Source organism: Dendrobates tinctorius, unplaced genomic scaffold, assembly GCF_039654945.1.
Source record: "Dendrobates tinctorius isolate UK_male_01 unplaced genomic scaffold, ASM3965494v1 ptg000034l, whole genome shotgun sequence".
NCBI classification, from domain to species: domain Eukaryota; kingdom Metazoa; phylum Chordata; class Amphibia; order Anura; family Dendrobatidae; genus Dendrobates; species Dendrobates tinctorius.
This window is the reverse complement of record NW_027361702.1, coordinates 10,508,257-10,526,493: the sequence shown is the minus strand read 5'-3', so window position 1 is coordinate 10,526,493 and position 18,237 is coordinate 10,508,257. Positions and strand designations below refer to the sequence as shown.

General features: G+C 43.4%; 1 protein-coding gene across 4 annotated transcripts in view; it reads right to left on the bottom strand.

Moving 5' to 3' along the window:
• Window positions 1-18,237, bottom strand: part of LOC141087528 (diacylglycerol kinase eta-like) — a 293,759-nt gene that overhangs the window by 25,494 nt on the left and 250,028 nt on the right. For all 4 annotated transcript variants that reach the window (XM_073573095.1, XM_073573091.1, XM_073573094.1 and 1 more), the window contains exons 20-24: window positions 18,109-18,205; window positions 9,708-9,815; window positions 6,237-6,350; window positions 2,667-2,801; window positions 419-576 (exon numbers count right to left, since the gene is read on the bottom strand). In XM_073573095.1, the coding sequence (XP_073429196.1) occupies window positions 419-576; window positions 2,667-2,801; window positions 6,237-6,350; window positions 9,708-9,815; window positions 18,109-18,205 (612 nt within the window). The remainder of the gene's footprint in view (window positions 1-418; window positions 577-2,666; window positions 2,802-6,236; window positions 6,351-9,707; window positions 9,816-18,108; window positions 18,206-18,237) is intronic.

Here is an 18,237-nt window from a genome sequence, read left to right as displayed (position 1 = left end):
GTGTGGCTTAAAGGGGTTTTCCAGACTTGGGGTACAAGTCTGCAAGGTCCGGATTGTTTGGCCTCAAGTGGGCGTGGGTGCGTAACCACAAGTATGTGATTTCCACATGTGTGGTCACATGTCGACTAGACGTGCACATCCTCACCTAATACAAGTGAATTGACAGAGGCCGGACATGTCTAGTCAGAATGTGGCTGGAAGTCTGCAAATCACATAGTTGTGATCACATTACTGCCTGCTCCCGAGAATCCTGACAGCTCGCAGTGTGAGGATTCACAAGTCCCTTAAACTGACTGCAGACTTGAACCTCAACGCTGCAGCCAATGCAAAAAAAAAAGAACCCCGTCAAACGGACCAAAAAAATGTGGGGTGAACAAGGCCCACACCTGGTGTCATAAAGAAGCTGACTAATCTATACCTGCTAATAAGGTTTTCCGCAGAACTTGCAAGTTGCTGCAGATGAGCAAACTCTTCTTCCGATAGGTACTCCATCGACTGTTGGGAATGAAGTCGTGGTCGACTATAGTTTTCCCCTTTTCTTTTGTCCTCCCATGATTTTAAGGTGCTCTCAAATGCCTAATTGGAAAGAGAAAAATCATATAATAAGGAAATAAATTACCTTATTTGTTAATGAATTAAACATAACAATATATTTTATTTATCTTCTGGTGAAATTCTTGTGTCTGAGCTTTCAACAATATGTCATGAAGGAAGAAAAGAGGCAAATCAGCGTTGTGTGTGACTCCTACATTTATGGAGCTGTGGGCATTTTAATGGCATTCTTCACCTATATTGCTTGCAGAAGCCCAGCAGATATCCTGCACATACATTTCCCAGCACATACCCTGCACATACAGTGGCTTGCACAAGTATTCACCCCCTTGACATTTTACCTATTTTGTTACATTACAACCTGTGTGTAAATATTTTTGTAATGCATGTGGTTTGTGTGTGACGCATCAGCACTAAATAGTCCAAGTTGGTGAAGTGAGAAAATATGGGCATAAATTAATGTCTGTCAGCATATACACTTTAACTTTTCTGAAAGGCCACAGAGGCTGCAACTCCATTAACAAGAGGCACCACTAACCAAACACCATGAAGAGCAAGAAGATCTCCAAACAACACCATAGAGAACAAGGAGTTCTCCAAACACCACCATGAAGACCAAGGATATCTCTAAACTATACCACGAAGACCAGGGAGATCTCCAAACAACACCACGAAGACCAGGGAGATCTCCAAATAACACCATGAAGACCAAGGAGATATCCAAACAACACCATGGAGACCAAGGAGGTCTCCAAACAACACCATGAAGACCAAGGAGATCTCCAAACAACACCATGAAGACCAAGGAGATCTCCAAACAACACCGTGAAGACTAAGGAGATCTCCAAACGCGTCAGGGACAAGGTTGTTGAGAAGCACAAGTCAGGGTTGGGTTATAAAAAAATCTCCAAACCTTTGATGATCCCCGGAGCACCATCAAATCCATTATCATGAAATGGAAAAAACATATTACACAAACAACCTGCCAAGAGATGGCGCCCACCATAACTTTCAGCCCGGGCAAGGAGGGCATTAAACAGAGAGGCCACACAGAGACCAAAGGGCGGGCAGAAAAAAAGCGTTTACTTACACACAAAAATTTTAAGGCTCATTCATTTTGTCAAAATACATGGGGGGAAATGCTTGGAGGAAGGTGAGGTGGTCAGATGAGATCAAAAGTGAACTTTTTGGCCACCAAAGTAAACGCTATGTCTGGTGCACAACCAACACAGCTCATCACCCCAAGAACACTATCCGCCCAGTGAAACATGGTGGTGGCAGCATTATGCTTTGAGGATGTTTTTCGGCAGCAGGGACAAGGAAAGTGGTCTGAGTCAAGGGGAACATTGATGGTGAAAATTACAGGCATATTCTTGAGTAAAGCCTATTTCATTTTCTCAGCGATTTGAGACTGTAACGGAGGTTCACCTTCCAACAAGACAATGACCCAAAGCATACTGCTAAAGCAACACTCGAGTGTTTCAAAGGGAAACAGGTACATGTTCTGGAGTGGCCTAGTAAAAGACTTAATCTAATTGAGAATCATATATTCCCCAACAAATACATTGCCCAGCACATAATCTGCACATACCCTGCACAGCCCATACATTGCCCAGCACATACGGTACCCTGCACAAACATTGCCCAGCACATACCCTGAACATATATTACCCAGCACATCACCTGCACATACATTGCCCAGCACATACATTGCCCAGCACATACCCTGCACAAAAATTCCCCCACAAATACATTGCCCAACACATACATTGCCCAGCACATACATTACCCAGCACATACATTGTCCATTGAACACAGGTACATTTCCCAGCACATACCTTGCACATACATTGCCTATTGTATACCCTGCACATACATTTCTTAGCAAATACATTACCCAGAACATAACATGCCCATACATTGTCCAGGACATATGGGTACATTGCCAGTACGTACCCTGTGCACGTACATTGCAAAGTACATATCCTGCACAAACATTCCCCAGCACATACTGTGCACATAAATTTCTAAGTACATACATTGCCCCGCACATACATTGCCCCACACATACCCTGCACATACATTGCCCAGCACATACATTGCCCAGCACATACCCTGTCTCTTGTAAGCATCTGAGCTCGGTTTTTGTGCTGAATCATTAGGACGCCAGGAGGTTGCACCCAAGCTTCTCCATCCACTTGAACAGGAACCCCTTCTTCTCCCAAAATAGTAATCTTTACCACGCGACACTGTTGATATATAAGGTACCATTTAAAATGTCAGCTCCAGAAAGATTATGCATTTTTTATAAAGAAAATTAATAAGTTCAAACTTTTAGAATCTTTTTTGTTTTCCAGTGTTAAGTTAGAATTATTTTTTTCTGCAAGCAGTAAGTGTTTGTTTCGGCATACACTATTAACCCTATATCTAGAGATTAGTAGTGTTATAATGCTGTCTGGCTGCCTCACTGAAAAGTGCAGCTACCGGGTGAAATTGAATTTAACCCGTTTCAATATATCTTCGGAAAGTTTGCATTCAATATTTTTGGGGCTAAATCCATGTATACCGCCACTGCAGATGCTTTATTTCAATAATATAAACCTGGGAATGAATGGGAACTATTATATGAAGTGGTGTATAATAATAATTCCTTTGGACAAATTGATCGCAGGGCCAGGGACGCCAGCGCTGATTGGGCACCAGACATCTCGTGTCATAACATCACTGCAGAGCCCCGGTGAGAACGAGTGTCGACACTGCAGGAACGGCGCCAGCACAGGAGGCGAGTATAGGATTTATTATTTTATCAGGGCCAAGTGAGGGATATGAGAAAAAGTTGTGCAAGTAGTGGACAACTTTTTTAAAGAGTAGCCTATTATATCAGATCTGTGTTTCCATGCATTGTTGCCAGACATTATGTGCCTGAGAATATTTTAATGCCATTTTGACAATAAATATTGGTTTTTAACCGTCACACAACATCACTGGATCCTTCCATTTTTTGTACTGATGTTTCCTTAAGATCACTTGGATCCGTGCAGGGCGTTGGCTGATAATGAGATAAGCTGCACATAGCAGAAAGGTGAGCTGACTTCAACCTTTTTTTTAGCCTATTATATTGTTTTTTTTTCTATTTGCAGTGCATATATTTATATGTTATGAATAGTAGCCGTTTAAATAATATTAAATAAAATTCTCTTTTAATAGGGACATTATTTGATGAGCTTTATAAAGATTAGATGTATTAGGCTGGAGTCAGACACAACGTATAAAAATAAGGTCTGTATTTTACGTCCGTAATACGCAGAAATGTTCCCTGAACAGTGATCCGTATGTCATCCGTTGTCAAGGTGTGGCTGCGTTTTTTGCGCATGTAAGCATCCGTATGACATTTGTATGGCATCCATATGCCGAGATTTTTTCGCGCCAGGGGACTCCGTGTAGCCTCACTGACGTCCCTGGCTGACTTGAGGTGAACTGATGAGCGTGGGAAAAAGTCCAGAAACTTTTCCACGCTCATTAGTTCATCTCCGGTCAGCCGGGAAGGCTGCGCAGAGATGAACTAATTCATTCTGGCAGTGGTTTATATCGGGCTGGTCACATTAGCAACAGTCCCATTGTAAACCAGTTAACCCCTTCTGATGGATTGCAGCGGGGGACGTGACTGACCAGCGGAGAGGAAAGTATATTGTTGCTTCTTTGTTTTACTTTTGTTATAGGACCATGGCTTATTTATGGATTAGCAGAGGAATAAATATGGTCAATAACTTGGTGTCTTTATTTCATTAAAAGAATTTTTAATTAAAGTCTGTGTGTGTTTTTTTAACCCTTTACAAGTCTAGGGTTAATAATGGATAGGTGTCTTATTGACACCTCTCCATTATTAATCCGGCTTAATGTCACCTTCCAATAGCAAGGTAACATTAACCCATTATTATTAACCCATTAGCCACTGCTACAGGGCAATGGGCATAGAGAGGCTAAGTGCCAGAAAAGGTGCATCTTTTCTGGGGTGTCTGGAGGCAGATTTTTGTAGCCATGGGGGGGGGGCAAAAACAATGGTCCCTCTCAAGGCTATTAATATCTGCCCTCACTCACAGGCTTTCCATCTCTGGTTGATAATTTACTGCGGGAGCCCATGCATTTTTTTTTTCATCGAATTAACCCCTTAATTTAACACCTAGATGTCCCAAATTTTACACACGTACCCTAATTTAATTATTAGTCAAAGACATATAAAAATAAATGAAATTAAATGGATTACTGTATGTAAACCATGTGTCATTTCATGTCGGGTTGGGGAATGATTTTACAGAAGCCGGCAATTGATTTAGCGGCTATTCTGCTATGTAGAACTCTATGAAATATATATATGCATATATATATATGTCTCAATGAAATGTGTATATATATATATATATATATATATATATATATATATATGTATTCTATGTGTCTATATCTATTATTTCATTTCTTTATTAAACATGTCAGTGTGATTTTACTGTATCGCAAAATGAATTGCCGGCTTTTGTTAAAGGACACCGGTGCGTATTTCTCGTAAGTCACACGTCTGGTCCGTGTGTAATCCGCTATTTTCTAGCCCCCATAGACTTGCATTGGCGATTATCAGCCGAGATACGCGTACAATCGCAGCATGCTGTGATTTCACTCGCATGTAGAAAACGTGTGAGAAAAATCGGATGATGGGAGCTGCTCCATAGATTAACATTGGGACGAGTGGTATGCGATTTTTTTATCGCCTAGTACTCGTCCGTATTATACGTTGGTGTGACTCCTGCTTTAATTGTATACTACTTTTGGTGATTTTACCTTGAGCAGCGGATGTAAGTTCACTATGGCACTTTGAGTGACAGTTCGCTCTACAGCACATCAGTACCGAGCCAACTGTAAGCCAGTGCAGGAACATGCTTACAACCGCCACCGACTGTTTACTCAGTGGCGACTGACAGCCACATCTTTTGGACTAAAGGTACTGTCACACTTAGCGATGCACCAGCGATCCCGACCAGCGATATGACGCGGTCAGGATCGCTGGTGCATCGCTAAGTGGTCGCTTGTGAGCTGCCACACAGGCAGATCTCACCAGCGACATCGCAGGGGTCGGGGGTCGCTACTTACCTGTCAGACGAGGCGATCCTGACGTCCTCCCGCCCGTGTCCACGCGTCGCTCGTCTCCACAGCAGGAAGCTGACGATGAGAAATGGTCCAGGACGTTCTCGCGCGATCAGCGATAACCAGGGGGGGAGCGGTCGGAGGTAAGTATCAGACATAGCGATATCGCTAGCAATATCGCTTAGTGTGACAGGCCCTTAAAAGTCAGCGGCTCCTGGGGGAATATAATTTTCTCCCTATAGCCGCAGCCATACAGCATTATAACGATATTAACCTGCACGATATCCCTATATCTGCAAGTTATCTGCATTTGGGGACATTACAGTTTCCATTCAACTGCAGCCCATACTGATATCTATAATTATAATATAATGTCAGGTTGAAAAACTATAACATTCCTTACAATCATTCTATTCTGTCAATGAGAATAAAAAAAATTACTTCCAAATCTATGGAATGAAACAGTAATACTGCAGCAATAAAGAATAACAGTGCAAATATGTAGAAATTATCTTGAGCGGTGTAGATCACACGCATATCAGTGTCACCTGTGCGATGCGGTGGTGCTGCAGATTGATCACACGGGACATCGCCATCTGAATGCTCCCAAACACAGCAACCACTTCCAGCTTCTTGTCATCAAAGGAGGGCGCCCCGAAATTCTGCAGTGTAAAGATATGCCAACAAATCAACACATAACACATGCAGGGTCCAGGTGGGAAACTAACAGCTACATGGTGGGAAGAGGAGCAGTCTCATAATGTATCTTCACTGTTCATTTTCCCTGGACTGAATAACTCTGCAGCATCATTTACATGTAACACCGTGTTTATTAATTCTATGTAGTAACATCAATGCATCTGTCAGTCCTGTACTTCAGCATCACTGTGTGCATTATCCTTGTATTATAGATCCGAAACTTACATGTTTGTACTTTTACATCACTGTGTGCATTATCCTTTTATTATGATTTATTATATATTATCTGTCTGCTGTGACAGCACTGTATGACTGTTATGTGACATCACTGTGTGCATTATCCTTGTATTGTGAATTATATATTATCTGTCTACTGTGACAGCACTGTATAACTGTTAAGTGACATCACTGTGTGCATTATCCTTGTATTATGATTTATGTATTTTCTGTCTGCTGTGACAGCACTGTATAACTGTTATGTGACATCACTGTGCATTATCCTTGTATTAGGATTTATTATGTACTAGCTGAAGAGCCCGGCGCTGCCCGGGCATAGTAACTAACTGTGGATAGTTATAACAAATTATAATTATCCTCCATCCCATAGGCCCTTGCCCATATACCCAACATACCTATCCTCCATCCCATAGTCGAGTGCCCATATACCCATCATACATATTCTCCATCCCCTAGTCCCGTGCCCATATACCCATCATACATATTCGCCATCCAATAGTCGAATATCCATATACCCATCACACATCCTTCATCTCATAGTCCCATGCCCATATACCCATCATACATATCCACGATCCCATAGGCCCGTGCCCATATACCCATCATACATATCCTCCATCCCATAGTCCAGTGCCCATATACCCATCACACATCCTCCATCCCATAGTCCCATGCCCATATAGTCATCACACATCCTCCATCGTATAGTCCCATGCCCATATACCCATCATACATATTCGCCATCCCATAGTCGAGTGCCCATATACCCATCACACATCCTTCATCTCATAGTCCTATGCCCATATACCCGTAATACATATCCTCCATCCCATAGTCCAGTGCCCATATACCTGTCATACACATCCTCCATCCCATAGTCCCGTGCCCATATACCCATCATACATATCCTCCATCCCATAGTCCAGTGCCCATATACCCATCACACATCCTCCATCCCATAGTCAACCATTATGACATCATAATGAGTGGCGGGGCTTGCAACCTATGATGACATCAGCGTCGCCATGGCATCCATTGTGACATCATAATGAGGGGCGGAGCTTGATACACACACCCTTTTTCCCCCATTATGTAGATAGGGGCAAAATTGTTTGGTGAATTGGAACGTGCGGGGTTAAAATTTCGCCTCACAACATAGCCTAGGACGCTCTCGGGGTCCAGACGTGTGACTGTGCCACATTTTGTGGCTGTAGCTGCGACGGTGCGGATGCCAATCCCGGACATACATACATACATACATACATACATACATACACACACTTGAGCTTTATATAATAGATTATCCGTCTGCTGTGACAGCACTGTATAACTGTTATGTGATATCACTGTGTGCATTATCTTTGTATTATGATTTATGTATTATCTGTCTGCTGTGACAGCACTGTATAACTGTTATGTGACATCACTGTGTGAATTATTCTTGTATTATGGTTTATGTATAATCTCCTGTGACAGCACTGTATAACTGTTATGTGACATCACTATTTGCATTATCCCTGTATTATGATTTATGTATTATCTGTCTTCTGTGACAGCACTGTATAACTGCTATGTGACATCACTGTGTGGATTATCCTTGTATTATGATTTATTAAGTATGGTATTATCTGTCTACTGTGAAAGCACTGTATAACTTTTATGTGACATCACTGTGTGCATTATCCTTGTATTATTACTTATGTATTATCTGTCTGCTGTGCAACACTGTATAACTGTTATGTGACATCACTGTGTGTATTATCTTGATACTATGATTTATTATGGGTTTTTCTTGAGCTGTGACAGCACTGTATAACCTCCTTCAGACGTCCTTCTGCTCCGTTCTGCTCCCTTAACCCGGCTCTGCTACACTTTCTTACTCTCCACACTGTGCTTTGGAAATACTCAGTTGTGTTCCCATAGTTCATATACCTAGGCCTATAAAAGGTTTATCAAGACACTCATCTGTTTCTTGGTATTAAGACTTTTAGTTTGTCAGTGCACACTGCACAGCTACCTGCGGTCTCCAGGACAACTCCTGTCAGCCTGCGGCTTCTAGTATTTCAGTTACCTGTCTGTCTAGAGCTTTTAGAACCTTTGCAACTTGCCTGTGGTCTCCTGGATGTCTCTGGTCAGCCTGCGGCTTTCAGTACCTTTGATACCTGTCAGCAGTCTCCCGGATGTCTCCAGTTCTCCTGTGTCTTCCAGGACTTTTGCTGTCAGCAGTCTCCTGGACGTCTCCAGTACTCCTGCTACTTCCAGGACCTTTGCTACATGTCTGTGGTCTCCCGGACAACTCCAGTCCTCCTGCAACTTCCAGGATCTTTGCTACCAGTCTGTGGTCTCCTGGACAACTTCAGTCCTCTTGCAACTTCCAGGACCTTTGCTACCTCTGCTATCTGTTTGTGGTCTCCCAGAAGTCTCAAGTTTGCCTGCGGCTTCCAGTAGCTTTGCTATATGCCTGCGGTCTACCAGATGTCTCCAGTCCTCTTGCAGCTTTCAGGACATTTCAGGTCTCCCACATGTCTTTGGTCTGCCTGTGGTCTGCTTACCGCTTCCAATATCTGTTTATCTCATGGCTCACCTGCCTGCTGCATTGACAACCCTGGCCTGTGTGCCCATCTGGACCTTGGTCTTCCAGGATCCACCTCACCCAGTGAGCATAACAGTTTTGTCAGAATTTTGTCAACCATGAAAAACAGACAGCACATGGATACCATCCGAGTGCAGCCCAAAGCTTTCATAGACCCATAGGCTTGCATTGCCTCTTTTGATCTGACACTTGGATTAATATCAGACATGTAGCTGCGATTTTGCATGAATCATTGAGTCCGTAAAAAAATGGACGTGTTAACAGACCCATAGACTATACTAAGTGCAATGAAAGTCACTCATAGAACTCGTATGTGAAAAATATATGTCTAAGCAAGCCCCAAGGGTCAGAGAAGTTCCCGTTCTGGTGGACTCAAAACAGTTCTTGCATTACATTTATCTTAATGGCTGCCATGTAGTTCTACATTTTCCCCGCAGTGTTGTGATTCTCTAGTATAATGATAACAGTCATACTCATGGTGAATACTTACATTGTCCTCTTTGGTTCCTCCCCAGAAGTTAATACCTCCAGCATAACTAGGTATATTTAAAACTGCAATACCTTGAAGACTGGGCAAAGATATGGTAACGCCATCACACTAAAAACAGCAAGAAGTACATTAGTATGGCATATTCCTATAAATGCTATCATAATGCACAACAATGGCATTTATCTTGAAATCATATGCTTTCTTTATGTTTATTAAAGGGAATCTGTAACCAGGCTTTTGCTTCTCCATCTTAGAGCAGCATGGTGTAGGAGCAGAGACACTGATGTATCACTTACCGGGCTGCTTGTTGTAGCTTGGCTAAAATCCCTGTTTTATCTGCTGCAGGTCTAGCAGATGGTTTAATGCTGAGCTCTGTATAACTCCACCCTCACCACTGATTGGCTGATTTCCGTGTTTTAGAGAGCCCATGAATATTTATATATATATATATATATATATATATATATATTTCCTCTGCTCTTACATTGAGAAATCCATAAAGGAAAATATAGCCGATATGAAGATCCTTGACCCAACAATATAAAGAAGCATTTTTTATTGCATAGCGCATTTCCATAGATCGGCGTCTTTCTCATATGTAAAACCAACTGTACAAAGTACAGGAGCAATAGGGGGTTAAATAGCCTGGAATGGGCACCAAAATAAAAAGGCCACACAGGATGTGAAAATGTGGAAGGATAAAAGGTCATGAATAATAAATCAAGGTCAGAGATATAGTCAAAAAGTAAAAAAGCAAGTATAGAAAAATTCTGTTATGTGAAATATTGAACGAGTGGTGAAGTCAGGAAAGGAAAAGAAAACATAAAGGGGAAAACGAAATGTTAAAAACAAGATAGAAGGGACACTAGAACACGGTTCTAACGATGAAGGAAGAGATAAAACATAGAAAAGGAAAATGGAAAGTCTGGCAGAGTCAAAGGATATTTGGGAAAGGTTCAGTTAGATTAGTGTGGCAAACTGTAGAAGGGAGGACCGGGTTGGTACGGCAGCTGAAGCGTCGGGTCCGGAACTCCTGGGACCGAACCTCCTGTTCCTGGGATTGCAGCTGTAGAGAGCCAGTAACCAGGGTGAAGGGGGCCTGGCCAGTCAGTGTGAGGTAAAATGGGTTGCGCGGCAACTGAAGCGTTCTTCCCGCCAGAACGCCGATGAGGTGCAGACCGCAACCGCTGTGAGGGGAGCGACAGGCCATGGCGTGAAGAGAAAGGGCGGCATAGTGAGGGACTCACCGAAACTGGCGGTTGCGCAGGGGAGCGTGCGATCGACGAAGCATCGCAGTACGAAAGTCTGGGTGTCGGCTGATAGCCAGAGAGACGCACGCCGTTAAAGCATTGCAGCGCAGCCCTTCAGTTCACGGCGACTGCTCAATGAGTCCCGCATCAAGAGGAATCTTGTGGAGAGCTCTACTCTCTTACTCCACAGATATATGGATTAGGGGCTCAGCGGGCAAAACAGGAGACTGCCCACTGCGCCAGAAGAAGGACCATGTGCTAGGCGAGGACGCTAGCAGACATTACACCGAACACCACCGGCATTCTGCTACCCACAGGGCCTTCAGAGAGTGACAGGCTGCGGAGTCACGATAAGTGAAACTGTTTACCAGAGACTGTTTGGTTAACAAAGTTATATTTAGTTTTACCTTTGTAGTCTTTGTTCACCCTGCTATCTCCCTGTGAGGAGTTTTCCCACTGTTAAATAATTAAATATAGTTGATCCCAGATCTGCAGCATTTGTGTTACTGCATCCCAGTACCTGCTTATTATAAAGCAACGCTTCTGATTGGCGGTAAAATCATCAGCGCTGGTCAGACAGCCGCGGTTCCCATGCTTTCAAATGACAGCGTGAACACGCAGCTGTGATTGGAGGTATAAAGTTTACCTGCAGTCACTGGTGCTAGCAGATGGGAGTACAGCTCCCATCATCCGACACCTGCTGCTGCTAATAAGAGTGAGAGCAGGAGCAGCTGATGAGAGTATTCATTAGCCGAATCCAGCGCTGTAAATTAATAATTTAAAAAAAATTGGCAGCGTTCACCTGTATTTTTGATAACCAGCCAGGCAAACCTCACAGATAGGGACTTCAACCCTCAGCTGTCAGCTTCAGCAAGGCTGGTTATCAAGAATAGAAGGGTCTCCACGCCGTATTTTTTAATTTAAATAAGTTGTTTGGTAAATAAATACACAGCAACAATAAAGTATTTTATTTGAAATAAAATAAAACACACTTTTACTTTTTTTATTTAAAAATAACAAACACAGTTATACTCACATAACGCCAAATTCCACTGAATCTTGAATGAAAACAAAAATAAAAAACAATATCCCTCACCTGTCTGTCATTCTGTCACATGCCATAATCCATGTCTGGTGCCAAGAAGCGACCATCCAGGCTGAGAACCACTGGTGAATGAGCTGCTGTGACTGCAGCATTAGTGACTAGCAGTGACATCACCGCGGTTACCTCCAGTCAATGAGGCTGCGTTCCCATCCGGGCCAATGAACTGCAGTGACCTTGGTGAGATACCCGCTAGCACTGTAAAAGTCTCAAGGTGCAGAGGTGAGATCACCACAGTTCAGCCCAGCTGGGAATGCAACCTCAGTGACCAGCAGTAACCTTAATGACATCACCGCTGGTCACTGAGGCTGTGACGCAGCAGCTCATTCTTTTGTAGTTCTCAGCCTGAACGGTCGCATTTTGGCACCGTCCAGGTTGAAAACTGTTTATCCCCCAGACATGGACACAATGACGGACAGGTGAGGGATATTGTTGTTTTTATTTTTGTTTTATTACAAGGAGACGAGAGATTGAGTGGAATTAGGCGTTAGGTGAGTATAACTGTGTTTATTATTTTTAAATAAAAAAAATATATGTGTGTTTTGTTTTCTTTCAAATAAAGGACTTTATTCTGGCTTTGTTTTATTTACCATATACTGTAACTATACGATTAGCAATGGATAGGCGTCTTATAAGTGCTTGTCCATTAGTAATCCGTGGGCTTAATGTCACCTGACAATACAAAGGAGACATCAACACCACAAATATGAACCCCACTTACTACCGCTACAGGACAAGTGGGAAGAGCCAGGCAAAGCACCAGAATTGATGCATCTAATAGATGCGCCTTTTCCAGGTGGCTGCAGGCTGCTATTTTTAGGTTGGGGATGGCAATATCCATGGCCCTTTAGCAGCCTGATATGCCAGCATCCAGTTGTCTGCTTTAGCAAGGCTGGTTGTCAAAAATGGAGTTACCCTATGACATTTTTTAAATCATTTCTTTAAATCATTATAAAATACGGCGTGAGGACTCCTCTATTCCTGATAAACAGCCTTGCTGAAGCTGACAGCTGAGGGTTGCAGCCCCCAGTTGTGGGTTTTGCCTGGCTGGTTATAAAAAACACAGGGGAACCCACGCTGTTCTTTTTTATTACCGGTACTTATTTACAGCGCAGGAACCGGCTGATGAATAAACCCATCCCGCGCTCCTGCTCTCGCTATTATTAGCAGCAGCAGGTGTTGGCTGATGCGACCAATAGTCCAATCAGCTGACACCAGTGACTGGAGATAAACTTTATACCTCAGATGACAGCTGCGTAATCACGCTGTCTCTTGACAGCATGGCAAAAGCGGCTCTCTGACCGGCAGGCATGATTTCACCATCAATCAGAAGCTGTGTATGCACGCTTTCATGCACATGACAGCGAGGCAAGCACTGGATGTTCGGGCCCCCCACTCAAGTGATGGGGGTCCTGCTTCTGCTACCCAAACTCAAAATTTTTGTAACTATTAAGCCAAGCCCGACAGATACGAACATCCAAGTGTCCGCCCATCTCTATTCCTAAGTTCTTTGCCATGTCAGTTTTTATTTTCCCCTCCCAAGTGCTTAACCTTATATTTAAAATGGTCAACCAGGACCATTTTTCAATTGTTTTCTTACTGTGGACCTAAAATCTAACAGAAGCATACTACCTGCATGTTCTACCTGACCGCTCCTGCAGGCGATTGAGCTGTCCCACGTCAATAGAACAGTGTTATGAATGAAACCCAATCATCCTGATCAGCAGAAATAAAACATCTCAAATAAGGCTCCAAAGTCTGGTTTGTTCTCTCCGTCTGCCCATTGGTCTGAGGGTGAAACGCAGAGAAGGACAACTGAATTCCCAGCTTGGAACAAAAAGTCCTCCAAAATCTAGAAACAAACTGAACTCCTCTGTCAGACACAATGTTCTCAGGAATCCCATGCAAGCGAACCACCTGTTGCAAAAACAAGGGCACCAACTCTGAGGAAGATGGCAACTTAGGGAGTGGTACAAGATGGACCACCTTAGAGAATCTATCACAAATCACCCAAATACAGTCATTCTCTGAGAGACAGGCATATCAGAAATAAAATCCATTGAAATATGGGTCCATGGCCTCCTGGGCACCGGCAAAGGCATCAACAACCCACTAGAGCGAGAACAAGGTTTAGACCGGGAACAAGTCCCACAGGACTGCACAAAATTCCTGACATCACGAGACAAGGCGGGCCACCAAAAAGACCGACTCACCAAATCTCTAGTACCAAAAATACCTGGATGACCAGCCAATGCGGAGCAATGAACTTCAGAGATTACTCTCTTTTTCCACTGGTCAGGAACATACAATTTTCCAATGGGACAACGCTCAGGTTTGTCCTCCTGAAACTCTTCCACAGCACGTCTCAAATCGGGCGAGATGGCAGAAAGAACTACCCCCTCACCTAAGATGGTAGCAGACTTGGTCACAATAGGAGAATCAGCAAAGAAACTCCTAGAGAGGGCGTCTGCCTTGACATTCTTAGCGCCCGGAAGAAAAGAGACCACAAAATCAAAACGTGTGAAAAACAAGGCCCACCTAGCCTGTCTAGGATTCAAGCGTTTGGCCAACTCAAGGTAAATCAAATTCTTGTGGTCAGTAAGGACCACGACTTGATGTTTAGCTCCCTCCAACCAATGTCTCCACTCCTCAAATGCCCATTTTCATGGCTAACAGTTCCCAATTTCCCACATCGTAGTTGCGTTCGGATGGGGAGAACTTTCGGGAAAAGAAAGCATACGGATTCATTTTAGATGTCACCGGATCTTTTTGGGACAAAACAGCTCCTGCACCAATCTCAGAAGCGTCCACCTCTACCTGAAACGGGAGTGAGACATCAGGTTGCCGCAAAACCGGAGCTGAAGTGAACCTCCGCTTCAACTCCTGAAAGGAAGAAACAGCCTCTGGAGACCAATTCAGCACATCAGCACCCTTCTTAGTCAAATCAGTCAATGGTTTGGCAATACCAGAAAAATTAGCTATAAATTTACGATAAAAATTAGCAAAACCCAAAAACTTCTGGAGGGCCTTCAAAGAAGTGGGCTTAACCCAATCATAAATGGCCTGTACCTTGGCCGGGTCCATTTCAATAGTTGACGGAGACAAAATAAATCCCAAAAATGAAATCCTCTGTACACCAAAAAAGCATTTCGATCCCTTAACATACAGGGAATTCTCCCTCAAAATCCGGAACACAGTCCGAACATGTTCCACATGAGAGTCCCAATCCCTGGAAAAGATCAAAATATCATCCAGATAGATGATCAAAAATTTATCCACAAAGTCCCGGAAAATATAATTCATGAAGCACTGGAAGACAGAAGGGGCATTAGTGAGCCCAAAAGGCATCACCAGGTACTCAAAATGTCCCTCCGGAGTATTAAACCCCGTCTTCCATTCATCCCCATGCTTAATGTTTACAGGGAGCAGATCAGAGTAATTGCCAGAAGAAACTTAGGTTGAACACCACCCACATCAAATGTGTGTGCAAAACGTTTCTCTCGTTTAAGGCAGACAGAAATCATATGAGAGGCATCTCCACAGAAAAAACACAGCTTATTATGCCTTCTGAACTCCTGACGTTGCGCCCTAGACAAAACCCTATCACATTGCATAGGTTCAGACATTTGTTCAACAGGTGGCAACATTTCTCGTGTACTTTTACGTTCACGTAAACGCCGATCAACCTGAATGGCTAATGACATAGAATCGTCAAGACCAGAGGGAGCAGGAAATCCCACCATAGTATCTTTTACGGTTTCTGACAAACCCTTCCGAAAGAGAGCTGCCAAGGCACCATCATTCCAGGTAGTAAGGACCGCCCACTTTTGGAATTTTTGACAGTATAAGTCTGCAGAATCCTGACCCTGGTTCAATGTCAACAGGGCTTTCTCAGCTTGATCAATAGCATTAGGTTCATCATACAACAACCCCAAGGCTTGAAAAAATGCGTCCACATTAGTTAGAATAAGATCATCAGGTGTCAAAGAAAACGCCCAATCCTGGGGATCGCCGCGCAGCAAAGAGATGACAATTTTAACCTGCTACGCAGAGCTCCCCGATGAGTTAGGCTTTAAGGCAAGAAATAATTTACAATTATTCTTAAAATTCAAAAATTTAGACCGATCCCCAAAAAACACATCAGGAGTAGGAATCTTTGGTTCAGCAGCATGTGAATGAGCAAGATAGGCGGAAATTCCCCGCACTTCAGCAGCCAGCTGCTCCACACGATCAGACAATTGCTTAATCTCCATTAAGAAAATTCCTCCTACGGCCCCAGAGAAAAAGAGGAAAAAATATACATAAAAAAAAATTCTGACACTTTTTTTTTTACAATTCTTTCCTGCTATTGAGTACCCTAGGATCTGCGGTATGGCTGGTGATTCTGTTATGAATGAGTCACCGGAGGAGGAAAAAACAAAAATACAAGCTAAGTCCAGAAAACCGGAGAGGTTCGTAGCTAGCGGATTGCAGACCCCTGATCCTATTAACAACAACTAACAGTAGCCGTGGGGTGTTCCTACAGTGGTCCTAGACACCTCATCACAGCCGGAGAACTAAATAAACCTAAAGAAAGAAAGGGGAAATCTAAACTGCCCCAGAGCAGACCCCAAAACAATAGAAAGCCCCCAACATGTATTGACGGTGAAAACAGAGGAAAACACAGACAGAAAGACAGGCTGAGCAAACGATGGGGCCCTCACTAGCTAGATAGGACAGGAAAGAAAAGCAACTGTCTGCAATCACACAAAAACCCTGCCAAAAATAATGTCCAACACGTCTGATAGAAAAGGCCCTGAAGTCACTAGACTTCAAAATCACTATATCAGCACTCAGGTATATTCTGAAAACAGACCAAAGAGATCAACTGATCAGAGGCAAAAATGGAGTTCAGCCAGTCCCAACCAGGGCTGGCTGAACACAAACACTAAGTAAACAGACAAAATCTCATGGAACAATAGCAGAGCAAAAACTTAGCTTTTAGTAGACAGGACTAAACTGGAGGCCAGAGCTCAGAGCAGAGAGGATCACCAGCAACCCAGCAGGGCGTCGGCGGCCTTATATCCACTCAGATTCCGGATGTCCAATCACACTCCACCTGTTCAGATGACAGGTTTTTCCCATCCAAATCAATTTCACTACCTCCTTTCACCAGCAGAGGGAGTTCATCGGATATCAAAGGTGAAGGAGAAAATGAGCTCATAACAGAACAGCTCTTCTTCTGGGCTACTCTATCGACAGAGTCTGAATGCCAACGTCATGCTGACTGACAGATGACTCCCCGCACTTTGACAGTGGGGAGCTGGATATCAATTAGCATGATTTCAGCAGCCACCAAAGCAGTGTGGAAGAAGAAGAGCTGTTCTGACGAAGCAATGTCAGTGGACGCCTCTGAATCACTGGCAGGAGTGGTAAGTGACCGTTTTGTGCCGAGAGAGATTGACACTGGGCAACTATCTTCATGTTCTACCTGATTGCTCCTGCCGGCGATTCAGCTGCCCCATGTCAACAGAACAACTCTTTTTCCGGGCTGCTCTATCAACAGGACGTAAATGCCAATGTCATACTGATTGACAGCTGGCTCCCTGCAGTTAGGCAGCAGGGAGCTGAATGTCAATCAGCATGACATCAACAATCACCAGAGCAGCGCAGAAGAAGAAGAGCTGCTCTGTTGATGTGATGTCAGCGGAAGCCGCTGAATAACTGGCAGGAGTGGTCTGTGTCCGCTATGTGCTGGCAGAAATTTACACTGGGAAACTACTTGCCTGTTAGTTCTGAGGCCCATAATGAAAATAATTATTAGTTCTCTAATAATCCTCATATACCACTTATCTATTCATGCCTCTAAATTCTTCAGATCCCTATGAAACATGATATCGTCCTCCTTATTGATGCAATCTGCATGTTTCACAACCCACTGACAATCATTATTCCCCCAAAAAAGCCGATAAAAACTTTCAGTGAAATGCGTGGGGGGGGACGCAACTGAGATTCCGACACCCACAAGGCATAGATTCACTGTCACTGTACAGGGCTGTGAAATAATCACCTCTAGTTTGACACGTTGCTCCAGATTTTTGTAGGTTTTTTGCAACAGTTCCTTGGTTCCTAACACACCGTACCACATCATATTTCGTGTTCGACTGCTACAAAGAGGGGAAAGAAATGAAGCATTTTA